The sequence below is a fragment of the Corvus brachyrhynchos genome, unplaced genomic scaffold (assembly GCF_000691975.1).
Source record: "Corvus brachyrhynchos isolate BGI_N302 unplaced genomic scaffold, ASM69197v1 scaffold194, whole genome shotgun sequence".
Classification (NCBI taxonomy): domain Eukaryota; kingdom Metazoa; phylum Chordata; class Aves; order Passeriformes; family Corvidae; genus Corvus; species Corvus brachyrhynchos.
In genome coordinates, this window is record NW_008237890.1 from 1,452,335 (window position 1) to 1,477,689 (window position 25,355).

The following is a 25,355-nucleotide window of genomic DNA, read 5'->3' on the forward strand; positions in this document are numbered from 1 at the left end:
TATGATATATCAATTTAAGTGAGAGAACTTGATTAGATATTTACTACTTCAGTAGTCTTGGTAGTCACTGAGTATAGAGCTTCAATACATTATATTTTCATACATCTTCTTATGTATTCTACCATCTTTTGGGGGCCTCGGGTATTGAAGGAAAGAAAAGAAGGTCAATTGTGAAAAACCTGGCTGAAGACAAATAGGCCACTCAAACTGTTAATTTGTACATAAAGAGTAGATAAAAGACTGTTGCACATATGCAGTCATATTTATTTTATTTTTATTGACAATTGAGAGGACAAGATTGCTTATTCAGAATAAGGTCATGTACCATTGAAAAATGTCATCTATTTTGAGTTTAAAAGTTCTTAGAAGATTTACTTAGGTCTTCACTTTTTGTTCAACTGATACTTTTGAGGTTTTTGTGTCTCTGATAAATTACAGAGGTCATTAAATCAAAAGAAGATTATTATTATTTTTTTTCTCATTGCTGTTGATAGTTGATAGAGAAGTAATGTGGAAAGAGGAACTTCAGTAAAAGCAGAGATCTTCTCAAGTTTAAAAGGTCTTATGGCTGTGCTTATAGAGTGAAACAGGTTCAGGTTGAGATGACCTCAAGTAGTGAAAACAGTTAAGTGACAGATAAAAATTAGCTAAGAAACAACTCTGGAAATGGTACAGGGAATCATGACTTTGAATGTGCTCTTTCAGAAGTATGTCAAACAAAATGAAAGAAGCTAAGAAGTGTCTGGAACTCATTTGCAAACCACTTTTTAAACTCTTAGTTCAGTGTGCAGAGTGTACTGTTGTAAATATATATATAAGTAGACATGAAAGTGCACCATTTCTCCTGTCCATCTCAGTGCAATAAAACAAAACTAATCAAACTGATGCAGACTAGGCTCAAAATTGCCTAGAGTAGCACAGTAGTTCATATAGAGTCATGCTTTCTGGCACTGGAAATGCTAGTCATGGTAGTGAAGATTTCCAAGAAGCTTCAACTGGTTTTGTGGAACTTATCACCAGGATCTCAGAATGCACTTTCTAGAACAAAAAACAAAACTTCAGTGATTTTGTTCAGAACATATGTTTGCCTGATTTCTGATAACTAAACTTGTCTCTACTTAATAGTCATTCATTTTCAGCTCTAGATCACAAAAGTCTTTATATCCAGTCTCTCCAGGGCAAAAGGATATAGAGGAAATTGACAAGAGTTTCCACTTTTATTGAACATTTGCATAAAGAAACATAGGATTGCTGTCTTAAAGAATGAATGGTGATAAATACAATAAAATTTTTTTGATATCTCACATTAGGATAAAGCAGCTTTACTTAAGTTTTTTAATTGATTATGTTCTTCGCCTTTTTCTGACTTAGTGATAAATATCTCTGAGAACTTAGCGTGATCTTCTGCTAACTTCTATGTTTCTCTGGACAAACTTCCTCAAAGCTTAAAAAATGGCTGTTAATCATAAATTAAAAATATGAGTCAAAGTAATGAGATAAAATGAGAGAAAAAACCCAACCCCCCCCCAGTATTTCAGAGTGAAGCAGTGAAAGAAAAAAAACATAGACTTTGAATCCTAAATGTAACAAAGATTCTGTGTCCTTTTCCTTTTTCAGCTTTCCTTTGTTCTTCTAGAAATAGTTCTGTAAAAAGTTTAAACCCAACTTTTAAAAAGCATGATTAACAAATGTGACCTCCTTACTGTTGAAGCTTCTATTTTTAGATGAAGTTAAAAAAGAAAGGTGAATTATTGTTACAGAGATTTATGTTAACCCCTTTAGCATGGAGTGGGGAAATACCAGTTTTGTCATCTACAGACTTGACTGATCTTTGTCTTTTCTGTGGTATACAGATTCTTGGTGTTGTCTGCTGTGTGATCTCAGGCTACGGTGAGCTCTCTCAGAAAGGAGTCCTAAGGGTCTTCTCAGACACTGTTCTAAGGGTGCACTGTTCCAAGTACAGTCTATATGAAGATTTATACTGTGTGTGCCCCCACCACAGGAGTCACAGGGGTTTATTAGTCTTAATGTTGCACAGACTGGCAGAAATAAGTATATTAATGATTCACAGTTACACATAAAGTTTGGATATCACAGGTGCCTCCATATCCCTGTATTAGCTGTTCTATACTGTGATACTTCAGGGATCCAAATAACCATGTCTTTTTTCTCTGGTCCTGAGTCACTAGGTTGTGTGTAGCAAATGGACAGTGTATGGGGTGAAAACTTCCCTGCAGTTCCTGAATAAACATTTAAAATGTTTTTAGGGACCAAGCATAGTATACTATGTCAATTTTGCATTATTTAGGAGCTGAAACAAGTACATTGTGCTTTGAAATATTTTACATGTCTGCTCTAAAAATGTATCAAGTTGCTTAGACATATGAATGGCATGTTAAAATCAGTGTTGGTTGTTTCAGTCAGACTCTAGTTTATTAAAGGGTTCAGCTGAATTCTGGGCAAGTGATAAAAAATCTTTTCTGATTGATGATAGACAAGTTTTCAAAAATTCACCAATTACTTGGCAGTGCTATGTCTGCAGATTGTTGTTATATTTCTTTCTGGAAATATCAGCTATGGCTTTTTATATGACATGTCTTCAGACTGAGAGGTGTAATTCCTTTCTTCACCTGACTTCTGTAATGTATTATGCTGTTAAGACACAATGAAGCATCTTTTAGTGGTCCATTAACAAAGAAGTTGGTTGCACTGTGTGGAGAGAAATATTATCTTCCAGAAGTCTAACTAGTCAAAAAGAAGTTTAGAAAATTGGTGTCAAAAGTCAGGCTATATGCTGGATGTTCTTCCTGTTCTGTGATTTTTAAAATACTGGGCTTTCATACTTTTCTACATATTGTTGCTGATAGCCTTTGGTAGGGATTTTTTAAAAATTACCTTTAAAATTAGATCTGTACTTAGGAGTTTGTTTTCCTGTGAATGAGTCCTGCATTCATGAAAATTTTTGTGATACAAAAGCAGAAGGAAAGAAGCTCTCAAAACTAGACAACTGGGCCAGTGGGTCAGGCTAGTACTTATTGATTTAATGAAGTTCTGTTTGCAGTGGTAAATAGATTATGCTTTTTGGGAAAGAAAAGTGTGCAGCCAGATGCCAAAGATGCTAAAAAGGGTATTTCAAAATTGAACAAAATCATTTGCATGCTAAATGGATCCAGTTAGACCAAATAGATGAGACAGTAAACACACTGAACAGGTAATTAGCTTATAAAAATTTTCTTTTTCTAATGCAGTTTTATTGGACTGGGCATCACAGTGGAAGAGAGACCAGCTTGCCCTTCAATAACAGTCATTGCCAAATACTCACACTAAACAAATCAATTCCATGTCCATCAAGGATATGGAGTATTTCCCAGAGCTGGAAATTAGAAAATGAAAAACATTGAAGAGAAAGATACGAGGAAAATCTAACTTCCTTCAAGCCTAATCACTGTGTCTGAAAAGCTAGTTAAAGGAGAAGACATGCGGAATAAATTACAAATATAAACATTAGACATACATATTTCTACATGAAGTTGTGTACATGAAGTAGCAGTACAAATATAACCAAATGTTATCCATAGGTGGTGTCCCTGTTGGAAATAACCAAGACACACGTTCCTTTTTCTTCAGGTTCTCTTTGAACTGCATGTTTCACTGTTCTATTTACTTTTAGAATGATACGGTACATTCAAATTCAAAGAGGTTTCAAAGCTTCTTTACATAAGGAATTAGAACTGATACCGCTGAAACAGTCAGTAATTGCAAACCTTTGTAATGTTTGTTCATTATTCTGATACACAAAAGTCTATGTTCTTACATAAATTTCCAAGCACTTCATTATTTGTTGCAAAATTCCCTGTGAGCTTCTCACTGAAGTTTGACATGTATGCATCAGGTATTTTTGGTTCTCCTAGTGGTTTCATACAGTACTAGGCTGCCTTTCTAGGTGTAACCATAGAGTGATCCAAGCTCGTAACAGGAGGAGGAAACCCATCTTTGTCTGAACTTGTCAGAATCATATTCTTAGGAGGCATTGGAACATTAGTCTGTCCTTTAAGCCATTCCCCTTATCATGTCTTGGGCTCCAATAGCATCCATGGCAATAAGACACTGTATTAACTAAATATTTAATCTATTGTATTCTTCATCTTGGATGTGTATGGACAATCGGAGTCCTTAGGACAAAACCATTTAAATCTCAATGTGTTTGATGCAGTAATAAAACCCAGTGTTCATTCTCAGAAAACTGTGGAGATAAAATCAAAACTGGTTAAGAACATGTGCTAGCTTGGCTAGTGTTGGGGTGTATATTTTCTAATGAACAAAAAATACGTTATGTATGAAATGTAGCTTAACTGGTAATAATTTGTATAAAAAGGTGCTTTCTTTCCCCTTTTTCTCCTGTTCCACCTTTGCTCTCTTTCCCATCACTCCTTTATCCTACTTTTATCCCCCTTCTACCGTTTTTCCTTCCTTCCTCCAACTTTTTAGTCAACTTCACCCCTGCCTTTTCCCCCTTCCCCTCTTCCCCACTTCTCTCTCTCTTTTTCTCACTGCTTTTTTTTCTACAAACATGAAAAATTCTCCTTCTTTTCCCATGTCTGAGCAAGATAAATGAACTAATTTAAAACATTTTCCATGCCTCATCTGTCCACTCCACAAGCTGTCAATGAGCTTGGATTGGGAGCTTTCATGCCAATAGTCCACAGTGAGCAGTTGTAATATTTTGAAATAAGAATGTTGTTTCCATAGCAAACTTGGAACACTTGCAACTATGCTTACCTCCACATACTTTGGGTTTATGCAAGAAGGATGATACTATGTGATACTTTCTTAACCAAAAGGTCATTTGCTTACATGTCTGCAGTAATGACATCATACTGTTCTTTTATTTTTTTTTTAAATCTCGGGAGGAAGGTAAGAGGAAAACAAATTAAAGATGGAGGGGGAAAACCATTTTAAATATAATGCTTCTGCATTTTTTGCCAATAATAATTTTAACCAGTAAGTATATTAACAACCAATACGTTTCAGTCTAGAGAGAAAAATGATTTGTGGAATTTGTATGATGGCTAAATACTCAAAGGCAAGACTCACCCTCTTCTGCATCTGGTTCTTCTGACTATTTACTTAGTGATGTTAGTACAGGACTTAGAAATGAAGGAAACATTTAGAAATAGCTTTCTATTTCTGAGATACTACAACTGATTGATTTTAGACTGTAGAATTTTTTAATACATTTTAGTATGTCTTAAAGAATATAATACATTTTCTGTTCTGCCTTATCACTTTTGTCTGTTCAAATGACAGTATTTTCCGGTTAGGTATAATGTTAACATCAACTCTGCTGAAAAATAGGTTTTGACTTTTGGCTGAAAGCTTCAGAAATAATCTTTTCTTTGTAAACTATGGAGTCCCTCAAGATTTTTAGAACTGAAAAGTAAACTTTCTGTGATACAGTGCATGTTAAACTTACGTGTGCCTTGACCTCATCCTCAAACAAAAAAACCCCAAACAACAAGAACGAAAAGAAGAAGCCCGCACCAAAAAAAAAATACCCTATAGAGTTCTAATTCTGAAATAGCTGTTTATTCCAAGTTTTGACTTACTTGGTTAAACGTTTATATACCATTGTTAGTACCTGGGAATGGCATGACTCGCATTTGCTTGATTTACTGTAGGAATGACAGGTAACATGGCCAGTAACGTAAGTACACTAAATGTTTTTACTTATCCTAATTTTCTAATAGTGTATTCTGTCCACAGCAGCTTCCCTTCAACAGAGAACAACTTGACAAGCAGCTGTGCCCTCATTCAGTGTACTTCACAAGCACAATATTTTCCTTCCCAGAGGCAAAGTGCATTCACCTACATAATTGGCCATGACCCCTTCTTGCCCAGAGGACAGATACTGAAGTCCATTCCTGCCTTCTAATCTTTTAAGATGCAAAGCAGCACATTAATGTCATACTAGTAGGTAGATGGAATTTTGATATGTGTGCTTTTATTGTCATCAGAGGTTTCTGTTTGAGCTTGACAAGATTCTTGTTTCTGAGCATTTAAACTTACATGTCTTAAACTTTGTATGATTATCTCTTTAGTAATACTGTTTGCTTTTGACTCTGTATGGAACTACATTTTTAGTCTATGGATACTGCCTTGCTGACTAGCCATTCTCAAAAATGATAGTTTATTAGATGGTGCTACCTTTATTTTGATAAAAACTGTCTTTGCATTTTTTTTTTATTTCTTAAATTGTTTTTTGGATATTGCTAAGAATATAATCCTTTCAATGCTGCATCTCGGTGGTCTAATTTTAACTGCTCTCTTATTAGAATAGCAAATTTATGTGCGTTTGTATGTGTTTATATGAAGCACTATAAGGCAATTGTTAAAAAATAAACTATGTAGAAACAGTGCTGATTTCTGTACTAAGTATAAATAATGATGTTACTCAGAGCAATGCTGTGCATTAAATGGCAACTCATGAAGAACTGGAGCCTGAAATGGCCCTACAGTGTCTTAAAATTCTCTATTCATTGCCTGTTAAAGGCTTTTCTGAGCTGGCAAATTCTAGATGTCTTCTCTAACTATTTTGTATAGCCATGCTGTATTTTATGGGGAGTCTGTCTCTTTTGAAACTGAATAATACAAAGTCTGCCACAGGAATTTAGCTTGACTGGCTTTGCAGGAAAACCAGTGGGGATTATGATGGAGAAGTTAAACATCAATCAGCAGTGTGCCCTTGCAGCAGGGGACCAACTGCATCTGGGGCATGATTTGTAATAGTGTACCCATCAGGCCCAAGGTATTGATCCATCCTTCGCTTTTATTTGACTTTTGTTAAGACAGCACCTGGTCTGGCTTTTATTGACATATGGGAGCAAGTTCAATGAAAGGTCACTGGGATGGTCAGGTCTGGAGCACAGAACATGTACAGAGGGACTGAGGAAACTGGGTCTGTTCAACCTGGAAAAGAGACACCTTTTTGCAAAGATCTCACTGCTATTTATACCAAGGTAATCAGAGGATACAGGCAACAGGGAGATGGATGCTTTTTGGAAGTGCATTGTAGTAAGAGGCAAAGAACACAAATCAGAATATGGTAAATTCCAGTGTTGTGAAAAGAGTTTTTTACTATGAAAGCTGATGGTTGAACACTCCAACAGGTGCCCAGGAAGGTTGAGGGATCTTTGTCTTTGCAGATGTTCAAAAGTCAGGTGGATGGGCCTTATGCAACCTGATTTAGGTCTGTTTTGTCAGTGTTGGTGTACATGAGCTCTGCAGGTCCCCACTAACCTCCATTCTTCTTTGGAATAGTTTTGCCCTTGTTTTGCACAGTTGTTTTGTCTCTGTGCCACACACTGGGGTTTAGAACTGTGTGACTGAATGACTGCAGTGCAGAAAAGAACCTGAAGTTGACCATTGCCTTAAATTCCTGTAATGCCTGTAGGAATCAGCTGGAAAAAGTGCAGTTACAGTATAATAATGGGATGCCTGGAGGCTGCAGCAGTGAGGCAGTGAAATGATGCCTCATCACCTTTTCAGCCTAAATGGCATTTCACAGCTTGTCAGATATTTTAGCTTTTGTGTAAATGGCAAATCTATTCAAACTGGTCTATGCAAATCTGAAGGAAAGTTTTAATAAAAAGGCTTTCTTCCTGAAGAATAAAGAAAAGGAGATTATTTCTAGCCTCCTGTATTAATCTTCCTGAAATTTTGCCCTTCCAATACTAGCATCAATCATTTCTTGTTCACTTCAGGATGCCTGAAAGATGCACTGAATACAGGCACAGTGCTTCTGAAAAAAAGGTCTTTTTAAGCTTCTGTGTTTGTTATAGTACATTCTGGAGACTAGAAGGTGAAAATTGTGGGGGATAGAAACACAAAAGAAGACCTGCAACATTTGAAAGCTACAGGGAAAGAAACATTGTCTGGGAAAAAGATTTGTTTTGTACTCTAATAAAAATGCATATTAAAAAAAAAGTGACTATGTAGAAACTAAAGATAAAATCTTGAGAGTCTGCTTATAAGGTTTGGGCTCACAGTCACATAATATTATTTCTGAAAGCAGGTGGATACGAAGTGGGTAAAAGAAGAGTTAGGATGACTAAATTCTCAGTGTCACCTGGTGTATATGAGTCTGGAAGAAAGGGGGGTTTATTCTTGTGTTCAGTTAATATGTGCTAGCAGAATATTCCCTATGTATATAGGGATTCTTCTCTTTGAAGAAAATGTTGGTGATTGAATGTTTTCCTTTTAGTACTTGTTGTAAATAAAACTGAGGAGATAGTAGAGATATGTTTATATGGTATTTTTATTCTATGGTAGAATTAGAGACTTCTCATGTACTTTCAGAGTATCTCTGACAGTATAGAATACTAGTGGTATTGCACTAGCCTGAAAAGAAGTAGGGACTTAATGGCAGTGCTTGGTGTTGAAATGTGATTATGAAGTTGAGAACTTCAAGAATACTGAAAATAAATATACAGCAGTTTATTTGCCAAGATATGGCATAGTCACAGATTTGGTGATTGCAAGTACTACTGTGCAGACCACAGCTGAAGCCCTGACATGGCCTTTTATTTCTTACTTTTTGCCTCACACACTTGTTTTACCAGCTATTGAGACTGCATAGTGTATCACAGGAGCACAAACCCTTTCATGGACTTTCAAAATAAGTACTTCTTCACCAAGTATTTTGTTTTTCTTTCTCTTTTAACCTACAGTTAATGACTCTTTCATTACAATCACACAATCCATGCTTCAGGAGAAACAAGATTTTTCTTAGCTCTGCACTGTATTTTTGTCTTTCTTATTAATTAGAAGCTATTTGTACCTTAACAGTTTGACTGAAATAATAGATGGATACTGTATTTATATGTGATTTTGGCAAGTCCTGGTAGATTTTTATCTGCTGTTGAAGTTGTATTTTAAATCAGTATGTATATGTGGCACAATTTCAGTATCTTTTCATGTTTAGTTCAAAGTTAAACAACTTACAAGTGCACTCATTGAGAGTAGACCCAAAACTACATTACCACAGAGTTATTAGAGAATAGGATTATTGTTTCTAATTGCTACTGATGCAGAAGTGTTATGTTTACTTCTCTGCTGAAATGTGCAACTAAAAGAATTTCGCCTACATCTAGATAATGTCTGCCATCTTTAATTTGCCACAACCCTATCCTATAGGCGGACTTACTGAATAGTAAGAAATTACAAATCATTTTCTATAAGCACTAGGGCTTTTCCCCCTGAGGTACTGGTTGTTATGTTTGAAATACCAGAGTGATGCCAGATAGTCTCTTGATACTTTTTCTAACAACATTCCTAGTTAATTTTATATAATTGCCTAAACATGCTGAGCAATGAAGTAGAATAGATCATCTAACAGTCTCTTTCTTTACATCTTCTGATTCTAAGATCTCTCAGTTTCATAGCTCCAATACTCATCTCAGTTTAAATTAATCAGGAATAAAAGGAAACATAAAACGTAAAAACAGTAATGAGTTTGTTTCCATAGAAACACACCATGCTCTCTGCCAAAATTAAGTGCTGACTTTGTATTCTAAAAGATGGTTGTGCAGACAACATGCGCTCACTAGTCTGCAGATAATGCGTCAAATGTCTTCCTAGTATGCATCTTCTGACTGCATTGTACATTGTTAATGAATCTTTGTGCCAGTACCTTGCTACCAACCTGTGCTATAATATTTTCTCACTTTTATTCCATGTTCTGGCTTTGGAATGGAAAAGATTCGTTTCACTGTGCAGTTTATACTGTAAGTCTCAGGTTATAACAGTTGATAAGCTGGTGAAGCTCTTTCTGTCAGTGTTCCCTGTAAAATCTTTGCTCTGTTAAAAATCTATGGGTATCTGTGGGTTCTGTTGCTTACAGTGGGGTGACTTTTCAAATCTAGGGTGTGGTCATACATAGTATCAATATTGCTTATTTGGTAATATAAATTCTGAAGCAAAATAGATTAATTACAGAATGAAGATATGATAAAGAAGACATTATAGAAAAAAAATACCTGTGATTTTTCATTAATTTTCTTAATGTTAACAATGGTGTCTCTGTCTTAATATTTCAAATGATACATAGAAGGCAAAAAGCTGGCAAATATGTAAAAGAGAAAGAGAATATACAAATCAGTTACTGACTAGTGTTACTAACCAACTGCAGCAGCAGCAGCAGAACTCTTATGGGATGAGTTTTAGTAATATTCAGAAATCTAATAATTTTTAGAGGCTCTCTTGAAATAGCTTCTTTTTGTAGCATTTAATGCTTTACTACAGTGAACTCCTTCACTTAAGTCACTCTGATTGACAAGGCATAGAGATAATTTTGGGAGAAATCAATAGTCAAAATTGTTTCCTAAAATCCATCCCTGGCTTTTTGCTGTGACCTCAGCTTGTGCTTATTTTCATAAATCCTTCCATCAGAAAACACTGCTACTGTGATTAATTCATGATCCCCTTTTAGGGACTGGAATTTTATTTGTAAATACCACTCCTTTTGAGGGAAGCAATTTCTAAATCTTTAAATAAGGATGCATAAAAATTATTATAAAAGTTACCAGTGGGCTTTCTTTTGCAAAGTGCTGACATCCGGTTTCCCCAGACTAGTTTTTAAATATCCATTCTGTTTATAGATTTGCAGACTATTAACATTAAAGAGCTATTCCGTGATGATGGAATTCATTTGCACCAGAATATTTTTCTTTTGGGGGGCAAAAAGGGGTCATTTCACAATCTAGAAAATTGCAGTACATTGTTCTGTCCTATATTCTTAATCTCCAGTTATATAAACAATTTTATTTATTCTCCAATTCTTTTTCATCTGGATTTCTGATTAAGATTGATCCTCAGCTACTTTCCCCTTGGCCTCTGCTTTGCACTAATATCTAGGAATCATTAAATCAAAATTACATTCTTCCTAGCTGTCTACAATTGCTTTAGCTGGTAGGAACAGCTGTAGTTTCAAGTTACTGAAAAACTGTCATTTGGGCATTGAATTAACATTATTGTATTTTAGAAAATGTGTTCATGGTATGTAAAGTTTTTCATTTCACAAGTAGCATACTTACATACCTAAATACAAGGTTTGCTCTGACAAAGAGGTGTTCAGACTTTTTCTTTTGCAGAAATAGTTTGTGATTGGTTCCATTCTATACGATTCCTTCATTTTACAAACTTATGAAAGTCAGACTTCAGGGAAGAGCTGGGGGGAGAGTGAAACCTCAGTCTTCAAAGACAGTAGTTCCCTTTTTTCTCATGAGATTCTAATGCCTTTTTCCTTTGGTCTCTTCCAGTGGGGTTATTTTAATTTTTTATTTTTTGTACATTGGCATCATCCTCCCCTTTTTTTTTCATGTATCACAAAGTTGAAAAAAAGATTTAAATTCATATGTTGTAGAAGCCCAAGTGAGAGTATGAGAAATACATTATTTTTCACAAGCCAGGGAGGGAAAGAATTGCCAGTATGGGCCAGACACAGCACAGTTCAATTTACTATCTATAGCTAATATACAGCTAACATACAGCTAACATACAGCTACTATACAGCTCATGTAGTTCAGCTAATGTTCCAAAAGTCTATGCAAAACAGGTTTTTTATAGCTTTGCTTTTATTCTATGTGTTCTGATTTTATCTATCAGTTAGAGTGGATTGACTATTCAATGTATAGTTTCAAATATGAAGGAGCTTTTTGTCTTATGTCTGAATGGGGCTATGTTTCCTGATACAGTTATGCAAGCTGTAGTTTGCTTGTATACTGGACTTCCATGTGTACTTTTCAAAATTCATGCCTTGGTTTGAGAGTCATTGTAAAGCTGAGATAGATACATCTGCAACATCCTTCTCAGTGTCATGCTTGGACAAAGGACACAGCATCTTACATAAAATAAGAAGCATATTTCTTTATTTGCAAATCTTGATTATTTTCCTGCATTCTTGAAAGAAGGTTTTCATAGTTCTTCTGGTACTCCTTAAGGACAGGGAGAAATAGGATGCTTTTTCTTTTCCTGCATGTACAGTAATATTTTTCTTCCTGTTCACATCCATGATCTTAATCTTGTTGATACCTGAAGAGTATATGAGTGTAGCGCAAAAGATTAATGTTTTGGAGTTAACTGATGTAACAATTACCTTCCTTGTATTGGCAGTGAGATGGATTTATTGCATGGTTTAAATAGGAATTTTTTCACTTTCATCATGCAAACTTAAATCTGCATTCACAGAAATACATATTGCCAAGCAGCGTTCCTTTTATAGAAGAGTAAATTTGAAGCAACTTTACTTCTCATCAGAATTACACTAATTTAACACGAACATGACTGAAATAAGAATATAGACAATAGTAATTGGACAGCTTGTTTTTTAATTAATTATTTTCAGTACTTTCAAGTTGAAACTCTGAAAAACACTGTGAGAAGGGTTTGCTCACACTATGCCGGGTTGTCAGACATGTTCTCCTTAAGTTAACCTGTGCTGGAAGAGAACAGAATAATCAGCCTCTCTTATGGGGAGGGATGAAGTTTTACTCTAATTTCCAAGGATTTGGCCATGCCATTTAATGTGTCCCAGTTGCAGTTTTCCTGACTACATTTCCAGCTTCTTTTTCAGCATTTCTTGCTGTCCTTACATGGCTTTTATTTTCCTCAGATTTTCTACTTCTGGAAGGTAATTAACCTTAAAATATTAATATAGAAGAACAGTTGTACATAATTAGAATTGTAAGTTCATATTTTTTTATGAAGCATTACTCACATAGTGTAGTTTTAGATTTTTGCATCTCCTAGATTTTTATAATACTTTAGTAAGATGCAGGAGAAACTTAAAAACACATTGTAATGTTTACATGTTTGCTCCCTTGTGCATGTGCAACCAGTAATTTAAAGGGGACAGGCACTTCCTGCTGTAACATTACAATTTCTTCAGTTAATGCTAGTTGAGCTGTACTTTAATTCATTCCTTTTCCTCATTCTCCACATTTTGTTTGAACTGCATTTTTGGGGTATTTGTTTCAGGACACGTGGAATTTTTTTGTGTATGGTCTTGGTTTTGGGGTTTTTTGGTTGGTTTGTTGGGGTTTTGGTTGGTTGTTTTTTTGTTGTTGTTGCTTTATTTTGTTTTTCTTTTAATACTCATAAGTGCTCTTCTTCCATTAATTGGATTGGTGCGTTTATGTGTATATCTATGAAAAAGCATTACGGAGGAGTGCTGTTATTTGTATGAACGCAGTGTCTAGACATTTCACATATCAGATTTCAATTGTATTATCTACCTGGAATTTCCACTTAGTAGGTTCTGAATATGTATATATAGAAGAAATCTTTAAGCTCCCTTGGAAAACAGTTACTCCACTTACCTGAAAAGTACCTCATGCACATGAATACAAACGCACAACAAGATGTCAGCACATGAGCGAAATCTCTGAAACATTTCTTTTGATGGCAAAATCATCTTTACGTCTTATAAGGCTTTCAAACCTGATGGTGGTACAGTAGAGTGAGCTGAATTCTGGTCCTTTTAGTGAATGATAGCTAAAATTTTTCACTAGGTTCAGATGCTAGGCACTACTCTTAATTTCTGCTTGTGCAATGCCATGCAGGCAGTTTGCTTTCAAAGGGTGAACATGAAGGCAGAACTTCAAGAGTATTTCACATTCAGGATGATACAGGAACTAGAACCAGTGAGTGTGGCAGGACTAGCCCTTACCAGTATTATTTCTGTCACTGTGTGCCAGAAGTCATTGAAGTTATTTAAGTGCTGAATTATATAATAGAATTTCTGCTGGTTTTATGCAGAATATGAAAATCAATAAACAATGGAGAAGAAAGTTCTCTGGTCACCTGTGAATAAGAATTAGACGTGACTTATTAGTAAATACTTTGAATTATTAATCGTGTAGCAAAAACACATCAAAATTATTTTTACTTGTGTTCTCAACATAGGCAGATGAGTGTGTTTAACAAATCGGTGGGCAGCAAATTTAGAACGAATGGAAGTAAGCAATATTCCAAGAGTATGTTTGACTGAATTAATTGTTTTGTGTCATTGCATAAAATCTATTTATGATAGCTGAGATAATTTTGTGATCATCAATAACATTTGCATTTTTGTTAGTTGTGATGAGAGCTATCAGAGGATAGTTCTCATATGTGATATAAAACAGTTGGCCATAGAAGTTACTGAAATAATTATTCTACCTGGTGTGCTTGTTAATGCCTTATGGTGGCAAGGTACTGTTCATCTTGTATTGTATTTTTTAGTATATTAGAACTTACTCCCCAGACTTGGTTAACCTAGCTTATATCCCTTCATCTTCTTTTCCTAGTGGCTCCTTACTTGTGTCACTTAGAAAATAGTGACATTATTTTGATGTGGTCTTCATTTTTTCAAAAGGAAAGAAACCAGTGTGTCTTGATACCAGTAAGTCTGTTGACATGATGATTGAGTACATGACATGAGGAAATACACGCTACTGTATTGACATTATATTAAATATTCAACCAATGAAAACCAGGCTAAAAAATAAAAATGGTCTTAGGAACAGCCTTCAGCTGTAGAATTATGCAAAGGCTTGAGATAAAGGAAACATCTCTGACTTAGATTTATCCACTGTAACAGGCTATCTGAGGATGTTGTAGAAACTGTTTCCTGAACGTGTTAGATTAGCCATTTTACAAAGACTGTCTACATATATATTTAGTCCAGCTTTATAGTAGGGAACTAAGTTATATGATATATGGAAGTCCTGTTTAGCCCTACATTTCAGTGTGCCTATTCTCTTTATTTTTGAGTCTTGCTGTTGTTTTTTGTCAAATCATGTATAGGGTTTTTGATTTACCAATTTTAGGAGGAATAGGTTAATTTTCAGAGTATGGAATTTAAAATTACACTTTTAAGTATCTGTCTATCTATCTATCTATCTATCTATCTATTTTTCTTGCTATAGCATTGGAACAGATTGTCTTCAAATTGATATAAAAAGGCAAAAATGCTATGTGTTAATTACCATATTACTAAGTTCCTTGTAATTAATAAATGCTTTTCCTTTTGCTGTGCATATTGTAAGGTAAAAAATGTAATAATTGGATCACAAATAACTTTTTGGTCTTTGAGTTACTTGCACGAGTCAGTGAAGTTGGAGTAACAAAGAAAATACTCTGCTTATTTTGTTCCTATAGAAATGTATCTTCTGCAGGCAGAGAGTTAAGAAAATCTCTGGTGCCTGCATTCAGTGTTCATATGGACGCTGCCCAGCATCCTTCCATGTTACCTGTGCCCACGCTACAGGAGTGCTGATGGAACCTGATGACTGGCCATATGTTTTCTACATCACATGTTTCAGGCACAAGATCAACCAAAATGTGGTAAGGAATATATTTTATTTGTTAAAAAATGGAATTGCAGAATTAAATTATGTTTTCAGAGAAAATGGAGGAGAGGATCCACACTATGTATTATAGTAGTTCTGTCTGTCATATTTTCATGCTTAGCAATCTATTACACCTTGAAAGTTTTTCCTTATGCGGTTACCTGGGAGAAATAATTCCTGATATGCCTAACACGTTTTTGCATTTAAAGTCCTTGTTGAATATATTGTTTTGACAGCCAGAACAAATCTCTGAGTTCTCTGTTTTGTTAACCTGAAGTGTATTATAAATACCCAGATCACAGTATCTTGCAAATACTCAGAGATCCTGTGAGATAATGGATGTGGTGTATATGTAAAATCTTTGTTCTGCAGCCAAAGAGTCTCTTGAAAATATCCAATTATAATTATTCTCTCATCTGGCAAAGTCACACTGGCATGCCATGAAAATTCATGTTATGACTGCCTTTTTATTTCTATTCTGTGCTGAGGAGGAGCCTTTAATTTTAGATGAGACACAATGAAGAATTAGTTTAATGTCTTTTACTTGAATAAATGGTTGGTATCTCAGTTAAGAGAGAACTCTTGCTGCTCATCTTGGGCTTTTAAAGCTGTATTTTGCTTCCTAGCAAACTAGAAAGACTTAACATAGTCTTATTAAAAGAACTTGGTAAGTTAGTCAAGTTGGACTTTTTTTTCTCTTTTATACCTTAGGAATGAAAGACATAAACCCAGGTAATGTCTGTGTAATAGATGTTGTTCTTTCAAGACCTTCTCAGTGAATCCTTGGTCTTAATGACAAGACTACTGAAGAGTAGGATTTTCTTTCAAGTGTACTAAATTTTAATGCCTCCCAACTAGAGTAATCAGTCCTGAGTGTTCAATCTGCAGGTGGTTCTTAAAAAGGGAGATATATTGTTTATCCCTGTTTAAATTTTCCATAGAATTGTTAAGCTTTTTAATATTTTTGTTTTACAAGATGAATTAACATGTTAAACCAGTACACTTTACATGGTTTTAATTTCTTCAAACATTTTCCAAGAAAATTAGTCTGGTTTTAAAAACAAACAAACCTCTATCTGTACAGGCAACTTAAGATACTCTACTTGGGGTATTTTGAAAACTTTATAATTAGCTGAAAATTACTGGTTTAAATTAATGGCCAGTAAAAATAGGGCCAACATTTCCCAAATTTTTTCTAGTATCTTTTTGGAAAAAGTCTTTATATTCCAGGTAGTGAGATTTGCATCAGTCCCATAAATCCCATGCTTTCTTGGTGATTTTCTTGACCTATATTAGGTAGTCTACAAGTAAAGAAACCGCATCAACTATGGAAAAAGCCAGGATTTTGTGTGGCTATTGTTTAAGAGGCTGTGTGAAGGACATTGAAAGTATCTTGGAATGAGACTATTACATCCTTCCCTGAAACTCAGCACTAACCTTTTATGAAAAGATTCAGTATTATTACCTTTTTTTTTCCATGGCTCAGCTGAAAGTCAGGCTTGCAGAAGAGAAACAAAAATTAGGCTTTTGTGTTTTCAATTGGGTCAAAACTTGGAAAGAGCAGATACGTTGTTAAAGAATCCTTTTCTGTAAAATTCTTAGCTTACTCCTGAGACAAAGGAGAATGCCATATGTTTTTAAATGCTTGGTTTTATACTCTGTCTTTTGGATAATTAATCTAATCACATCTTTAAGCCTTTGGAAGTTTTTTCACCAGTGGTTTTCTTGTTATGCTTTTCTTAGCTATTAGCTATTTCTTCATGCAGAAATAACATTGCTCTTCACCATTAGGCATAGCAACGTATCTTACTTTTGATCAAATTTTTTTTTTTTTTGCCTGTTTTACTTTCCTTGCTTAGAAGCAGAACAGGGAATCATCCAGACTGAAATATTTTATTAACTTAGCAAATTTTTACAGGAGTCAAATAAATTGTCTTGTCAGTATGTAAAAAATCTCTTCTTGTATTTAACAGAAAACATTGTTCATAAAGCAAGGACAACTATCACTTCTCCTAATTTCAAGGAAAAAAAATTAAAAATGGTCTGATTTTTCATCAAGATGGTGATCTTTAAGTATTGTGTCTAAATGCTCAGTGACTACCTTCTGTGTTTGATGGTTTCTTCAAGTTTAAAAAAAAGTCAAAACCCAAAAACTCAATCAAAGAATGACTTCTGGGTACTAGGAAATATTGTGACACATACCTATAGTGGTATTTTAATATGTAAATCAGTGAGGGTGCTCAACAAGAAAGACCTACCTAAATAGATAAATGTGTATTATTACTATTGTTAGTGTATGTCTTCACCTCAGGCAAGAGCTTATTGTAGTGATGAAGTAGAGTATGCATCCAACTTAATTATGGCTGTAAACTCAAGCAATATTTTTCATCAACATACTTTCAGTAAGTCTTTTCCACTGGGATCAGGTTCTGTATTGTCTTCAGTATTTTGAAGTACTTTTGTGTGTTCAGTCATTGAAAACACTGGTGGGGTCTTCTGAAGAAAAATCATTGAAGGGAAAATCAAAAGGGGAAGCAATAATCCTTGAATTCATCTGGTGCTGCCAAATGAAGTAAATATAGAAATACTAAGAGCTGGAGTTTTTAAATGTTGATAATTCAAAAATATGTTCTCTGCGTGTTCGTGGACTCAAAACTAAGTATGCCTCTTGTATTTGCTAAAGGTGCAGCTTTAGAAGTAACACAAAAATTTGCCAGCAGAAAAAATTTTTTATACAGTGTTTTGGGTTATTGCTGTCACTGCCTATGTTAATTTTTATGTAAATTGGACTGTTAATATACAAGGAAGGCTCTGTGATTTGCTACTTAGAGGTTTTGGTTTGGTTTTTTTAATTTTTTTCTCTTTGACTGTGCTTGTTTCTGGGCATGAAACGTATCACTCACATTTTTGTCATCAAAACTGCAAGAACACTTGGAAGTACAGTTGAGAATAGGTGCTGCAGATGGATTTATTTTGATTAAAGGAACTTGTTCATACACAAGAAAATGAGAAAAAGAAGTTGTCTGCAACTATTCTAATAGAAGAAGAACCAAACCCAAAAGATCCATATGAGATTAGCAAAGACAGCCCTGTGGATCAGAAAAAGCCAGCTGGAGACAAACCTATTCTCACAGCTGTTTCATTTAGAAATTGTGAACGGAAGGGGCTCTCTAGACAGCCCCAGTAACATTTGAAAGAATAACAGTCTTTTAGAAGACAGGAAATGCAAATACCTGCTGTTGCTGGTTTTGGAGCTATTTAAAATTACCTTCTACCATTATTGGCCAGTTCTTAACCTCTGCAGGACACAGGGAATGAAGGGATGTTGTCCAATGGAAGCTGTAGATCCTTCTGTTGAGTAACTTAGTGACGCAGTGTCATTGTTTGCCACTGTCTGCCAACTACTGCCAGCCCCTGAACATCTCAGAAAGACTAAGCCATGCATTCAGAAGGTCATGTTATTGAAAAATCATGAGCTGGATTATTTTTGAAATGTCATGCATAATTTCTATGTCTAAATTCGAATTCCAAGGAGTAAACGATGACATGAGAGTTATGTTACTGAATGGAATAAGTCTCAGATATTTTAGGATCCCTCATTAAAAACTGTAGCCTGAGAAAGTTTCTAGGTATTTAGATGTACATCAGATACCTATTTCATGATAGTTATTCTGAATTCATACTCACATAGTTTATGTATTTAAGGTTTTTGTTTCCTGCCATACAGAAGATTAAGGAGAAAGTAATTTTCCCTTTTATCTTTTTGCAGTTTGCACACAGAAGGGGAGATGAGAGTTTTTTTCTTTGTATCTGGTTGTTTTCTGTATTTCTTCCACTATATTAGTTCACTCTTGGCTTTGGTACCATTAAAGAAAATCATGCTTTTTAAATCACAGCTTTCTCAATAATCTTGTAACTACCACAGCTGTTTCTTTGCTCTGATAGACTTCCTTACATAACAGCTGTCCTTTCTGATCAAAAATGACATTCTTAACATCAATAAATTCGTAAGATTTTCTGTCAGGGAATGATTTCTGGCACACGCCATCAATTACAGAGTATACTTGTGAATATGTTTTTCTGAGAAATAAATTAAGAATCCTATGAAGATAACATACTAAAAAACAATCTTCTCCTTGAGCTAGAATGCATTTCTGGGTTTTATTACTTTTTCTAATGAGAAATGGCATCCTTCTCTGAAAACTTTATCATTAAATGAATCTGTATTATCTCTTAAGATAATTAATTTGCACTCCATCTTCTCTGAACAGTTACACCTTCTTTCAGAGAAGATTTAAACCTTTTAATAGAGCAATATCTCCTTGGGTTTTTTTATAGTATAATACTTTTTCTGTTATCTCATATAAATAAATCAATTAATAGTCTCTAGTTTACATCTGATCCACCTCTGCCCCTGCCAAAAGCTGAATAGGATAATAAATTAGCATGTATGTTTACATATGTTTCAAGGTTGGATAAAACATGCTTATCGACATTTTATCGCTCCTATGATAATAACAGTCAAATGCTATTTATGTAATTAATTTTTATATTTAGTCTAACTATAGACAGTTAAAATGAGGAAGAAATAATTTTATTATACATGTAGTGGTTAAATAATTCGTGAGTATGCTCAGAACATTATTTCTAGGTACACTTGGAAATGCTTTAGGAACATCATTGAGTTTTACTATCTGAGGTGACCTCAACTAAATCCTCCAAATGTCTGTGACAGGCAGAGCTCTGACACACAGAGATTTACTGCACTGCCTATAAAAATGGCACAGAATATTTGTACTTGTTATGCCCTTAGTTTTCAGGAGCAGACAGGTTTAAAAGTTTTAAATCCCATAAATAGGTCCAAGAAAGAAGCCCAGTAGTGACAAGAAGTCAGTGCAAAACCAGAAGTCTTCAAGTTTAGTCTGGGTTTTTCCTCTTACCTTGAAGCATTCACATTACTGCTAGTACTTGAAATCTAACTGAAAGAACTGATGCTGTTCTTTATTCTCTTCAACTCTACTGATAAAAATCCTACAGATGTAGGATTTTCCAGATTTTCATAAGACAATTTTATGACTATTATATTGACTGAAGAATTCACTGTTTTTGAACATTTCAAAAGCAGTGCTAGGAAATTTGATGATTACTTTAGTGTGGACTGTGTATAAAAGTATTCTCTTACAGTTTATATAAACATTTCTAATAAAAAAATATTTCATCCTTAGATATTCCAGTGCACATGTATCTTACATAACTAGAAATGTTCAACTGTTCAGATGTAGCCAAACTTGGAATAGCTCACCTTTGCAAAAAAAAAATGGACCATTGTGAGATACTGAATAGTCAAGCTCATAGGAAAGAAGTGCCTTCTAGACACTTGTGTTACTAGGATGAGAAGATACTGATTTTATATTTCCTGGTGAAGAAGGTTCCTTTTAAAGTGGAAGGTTCATGGGGATACAGTAGTTGGGAACTCTGCATAGTGTGAGCTTCTTAGTGATTGCCTTCCTATAAGGTTCCATTCTTTTTATATTTATAGAAGCCATCAAGTAGATGTAGAATTGTTGTAGAATTTTGACTTAGTTTAACAACCCTGCTAGTCTTCTGATTGATATAATTAGCTCTGGAGAATTACAAATGGAAAGTGAAAAAAAAAAAATATTGTTACTGATATACTATGTAAATAACTGACGAAGAGTGATCAGTGCTGTTTGAATCTTTAAAGCAAAAGTTCCGCACAATATGGGTTAAAAAGTTTCTCAGATACACTGCTGTAGACAGCTCTGGCAAGAACTGGATATGCATTTAGTTACTGCATCTCACTGGGCAAAATTTCATTCTATTATGTAGAATCATACAGAAATCCAGTACTTCAAAATCCCATCATTTAAAAAAAATCATACTCTTGGTTCATTATATCTTATGTCTTTCAGGAAAATTCTACAAATTATACTACAAATAAAAATTACAAATTTTTCTAATTGTGTCTTATTGATCTAATGCAGAATAGTGTTAAGGCATCAGTTGCAAAAATATGCTGTGATCTGGTATTCTTCAGATGTCATTTGTTTTCCCACAAATAGAGAAATTTCATATGTAAAAGAAATTATGTTATCATGATTGAATTTAATTAATTTCATTTGAAGTTTTTATATTGTTATCAACCCTGTTTTTACACTAATAAATTTTTTATGAGTAAGCTGGTATTTTAAATTTACTTTTTCTTTTAAATTCTTCCTTTTTTCAAGAGAGCTAAAGCATGTGAGAAAGCCATTACAGTTGGGCAGACAGTCATCACGAAACATAGAAATACACGATACTATAGTTGCAGAGTCATAGGAGTGACATCTCAGCTTTTCTATGAAGTCATGTTTGATGATGGCTCCTTCAGTCTGGATACTTTTCCTGAAGACATTGTAGTAAGTACTTTCTCAGATTCTTATTCATTCTGGTTTGTTTTCTTGGTTTTTGGTTTTTCGGTGGGTTTTTTTGCAGGATTTGATTGTTCTTCTTTTGTAAATTAGAGAGTTGGAACCTCTTGAACTAATTCTTATGACCTTGAGGAAATAACATCTTAATATTCAGTTCATGTTTCCTACTTTAACTGCTGAGAATGATTATTTTCTAATGGGTTTCCAAACCTTGGTTGTTCTAATTAGTCTTTGCCATTTCGCCAAATGAATCAAGAGTAATCTTAGAAAATCTTTTAATTAAATAAGAAATATGTATTTAATAAAGGATATGAATGAGGGAATTCCATATATCGTTCTCTGTCACTTAGAGATAACTTGTAAAAATTCCTTGCAGAATAGAAAACTTCTGCTGTAATGTGAAGAATAGCTCTCAAGAATCTGTTCTAACAACTTATTTACACTTCTTGATATTTAGTTTGTGAGACTACATTATTAATGATAAAAATCATCAGGGAGAAGATAGTAGTTTATCTATATGTAGTATAGTTTGTTATATTTTCAAAAAGGAGCTGAGATTTTGATTTCCCTTATGCACTTACATAAACTACCACGTCTCTCATAACTGTTGAGGACCCCACTGTGCACTTGGCACATATGAACAAAACTCGCAATTGGAGAAAGATTCTGTTTCCCTCCATGTTTGCAATGAACACATTGGATGTTAAGCTTCGTGGTGTTTATTGAGTGCCCTTTGACATCTCTCTCATGATGTGACTCTAATCCTTGTTTACCTTCATGATCCTCTGAGTCTTTTTTGTGCTAAGCCAGTACTTTTGGAGAACCGCCTACTAATAATCTCTAAAAGTTAGAGCCTCCAGGGAACACTGATATGCAAAAGTGCTGTTTGTTGCAAGACCACTTTTAATTTAGTCCTTTTCTTTATGTAGAGGGGAAGAGCCTGTCTTACACAGTGGTGCCAGAGAATACTGGCTTTGCAGCTCAAGAGATACAACTCCTAGGAGGGCTCCATATTTTTCTCCCATGAAAGTCTCTGAGCTCTTCTGCTTTCTGCACACCTAATATTTTCCTGAAAGTAGCATTAACTGATGGATATGTCAGTGGAAACAATACTGTTGTTCTTAGAAGCTTCTTAGTTACTGAAAAGTCTGGCACCTTTTGAAAAGACGGTATTTGAAAGATCTGCATTTCAGATCAGTGTGTGGGGATTGAGCTGTTTACCTCCCAGTGGTCTGAATAGAAGTCAGTCAGCAAATCTCTCTTATGCGTCTTTGAAAATTTATCCTTTAATGAGAAATACTCCAAAGGGCTCCATTAATGATCAAAGACATTTTGATTTAGGATGATCAAGATACTAAGTAAATGTGGCTGTATTGTTATTAGAAACCCCTTTTGTAAATACCTGTATCAAGGATCTGGTAAGGCTAAGATGAGGAACTGCTTGTTGTCCTAGTGGGGGAGTCTGATCTGGAGCTAAGAATAAATGTAATCAGGTCTGGATATGCCTCAGTGCTTCTCAGATAGTGGATGAGCAACATTTAATTGTTTGATGGAAACACCAAACCAATTTCACATTCCTTAGAGAAATCTTCTTGTGTTTTCATTAGATAATATACCTGCAGCAGTTACTGGAACTGAAAAAAAAGTGTTTTTTCTTCTTCTCAGACTAAAACTTACTAATCCATGCAATGTGCGTATCAGGTGTTAGTGCCGCTGGGAGGACTTATTTATCAAATCTGGTGTGAAAGCAATGTTGCTGCCTATTGAAGAACTTATTTTTCTAATCTGTTTTCACTTTTCAGCCAGCTCACAAAGATAGCAGGAGCTTTTTGCTCTTCTAGTACGTGCTGAATCCACTACATAATTTCAGCTCAGCTCACAATAGACCAGAATTCCAATGTTCAGACACAGGGATTTATTTTTAAGGAGGAAAATAGGGAGCAGGGAAAGTTCAGTCTTGAAGCTTTGTGAAACTCTGTTTGCATTCAATAGCAACCAAATCAGGGTATACATTGTTCTCTTCTCATATGTATTTCTCTTGGTCTGTGTTAGCATTTACTAAATATATTAGCTTGGGACTTTTTAAGTGTGTTAGCTATAGATACATATTTAGATTTTTTAATTTCAACAGTATTTATTGCTTGGGTGTAATACATGATTTCTTAGACTAATCACTCCTCAATTACAGGGTTTAAACCTATGAGTTAGCTGTTCAATATGCTAACCAATCTGTTTTCCTTCAACCCAGAAGATGTAAGAGGTGTAAAAGAGTATATGGGTACAATCTCTTCCTGGAAGCAGCAGCAGGACAAATGCCTCTTGTAATTCATGGGAAGACTACAGTAGGGGGGACAGTACATGGTATCTTAAAGGACATGAGATGACAACTTCAGCAGTTAGTTTAACGATGCGTGCACACAGCTAGGGAGTGCACATACTGCAGTCCTGAGTAACTGATACCAGCAGACAGCATGTATGTGTGCCACTTGCCACTTCTTGAAGTATTAATGCTCTGTAACTTGTCAAACAGCCCCTAGCTCAGCACCAAGAACAGTACTGTTCAACCCAGTAGGCCAGATGTCAGTTCACAGGTTATGCATCAGGAAATTTTTCAGTACTTTGGTCTGATCATTTAGGGAGGGTGTCCCACAGTTCCTTTCCCCCCCCCCGTTGATACCTAATGGATATATCTGCACTGGCATATCTTAGCATTTTGCTAGAAATTAATACTCTTGGTATATAGCTAGAAGTTTTATTTGTTTCTGTATATATTGTGGCTGCCAATATGCCTTATATACATATACGTATAAGATTTGGATGAAGTTGTTCCCATATTACCTTATTAAAATCCCAACAGAACAGGATGCTTTGCAGTATACGTGTTTGGGGGGAGATAGATGCCACCATATTATATTGATTGCGAATCACTGAAAACAGATAATTGCAGAGTGAAGCATGCTTTGAGTCTGTCGAGAGGTCTGATTACAGGAGAGCTGAGCATACACCTCCTGAAGTGGTAAACATCCTTCCAGGCACTTGCCCCATTAAGTGCCCTGTTCCTTCAGTGATGAGTTTACAGAGAATTCTTTGATGTCATGGTTTCACCTTGTGGTTATCAAGAGAACTAGGCAAAGAAAAATGACATGCCAACATAACCACACTGTGTTTTAGTTTACCTTTAAGTGTATAAATGTTGGTGTTATCCACTGAGAAGGTGAAGTTGGTCTTTGGGTAGTCATGTCCACAACCCAAAATGAACTTTGCTTATTAAAATCTATAAATCAAATAACATTGGGTTAACATGGTAGCTTATAGAATGCTGCTGTAATTATTCCTTAAAAGCAAGAGCATCTTAAATGTTGATGAAATGAGATGTGTTTGGAAGGACAATTGATCCTGTATTCAGGAGTTCATGAGGATTTTTTGCAGAACCACTATTTGGTAATTTTCTGAGGTTCTGATAAAATCCAAAAAGCATCCTCTTTAAAAAATACATATTATTTCATGTTAAAACATTCAGATTACAGCTGTCAAAAGC

General features: G+C 34.9%; 1 protein-coding gene across 6 annotated transcripts in view; it reads left to right on the forward strand.

Annotated features, from left to right (window-relative positions):
* Positions 1-25,355, forward strand: part of KDM4C (lysine demethylase 4C) — a 280,048-nt gene that overhangs the window by 188,840 nt on the left and 65,853 nt on the right. For all 6 annotated transcript variants that reach the window (XR_001861543.1, XM_017732833.1, XM_017732834.1 and 3 more), the window contains 2 exons: positions 15,196-15,381; positions 21,635-21,805. Coding sequence is in view for 5 of the 6 variants with exons in the window: in XM_017732833.1 (XP_017588322.1) it covers positions 15,196-15,381; positions 21,635-21,805 (357 nt within the window). In the remaining variant the exon portion in view is untranslated. Of the gene's footprint in view, positions 1-15,195; positions 15,382-21,634; positions 21,806-25,355 lie in introns of those variants that run through there.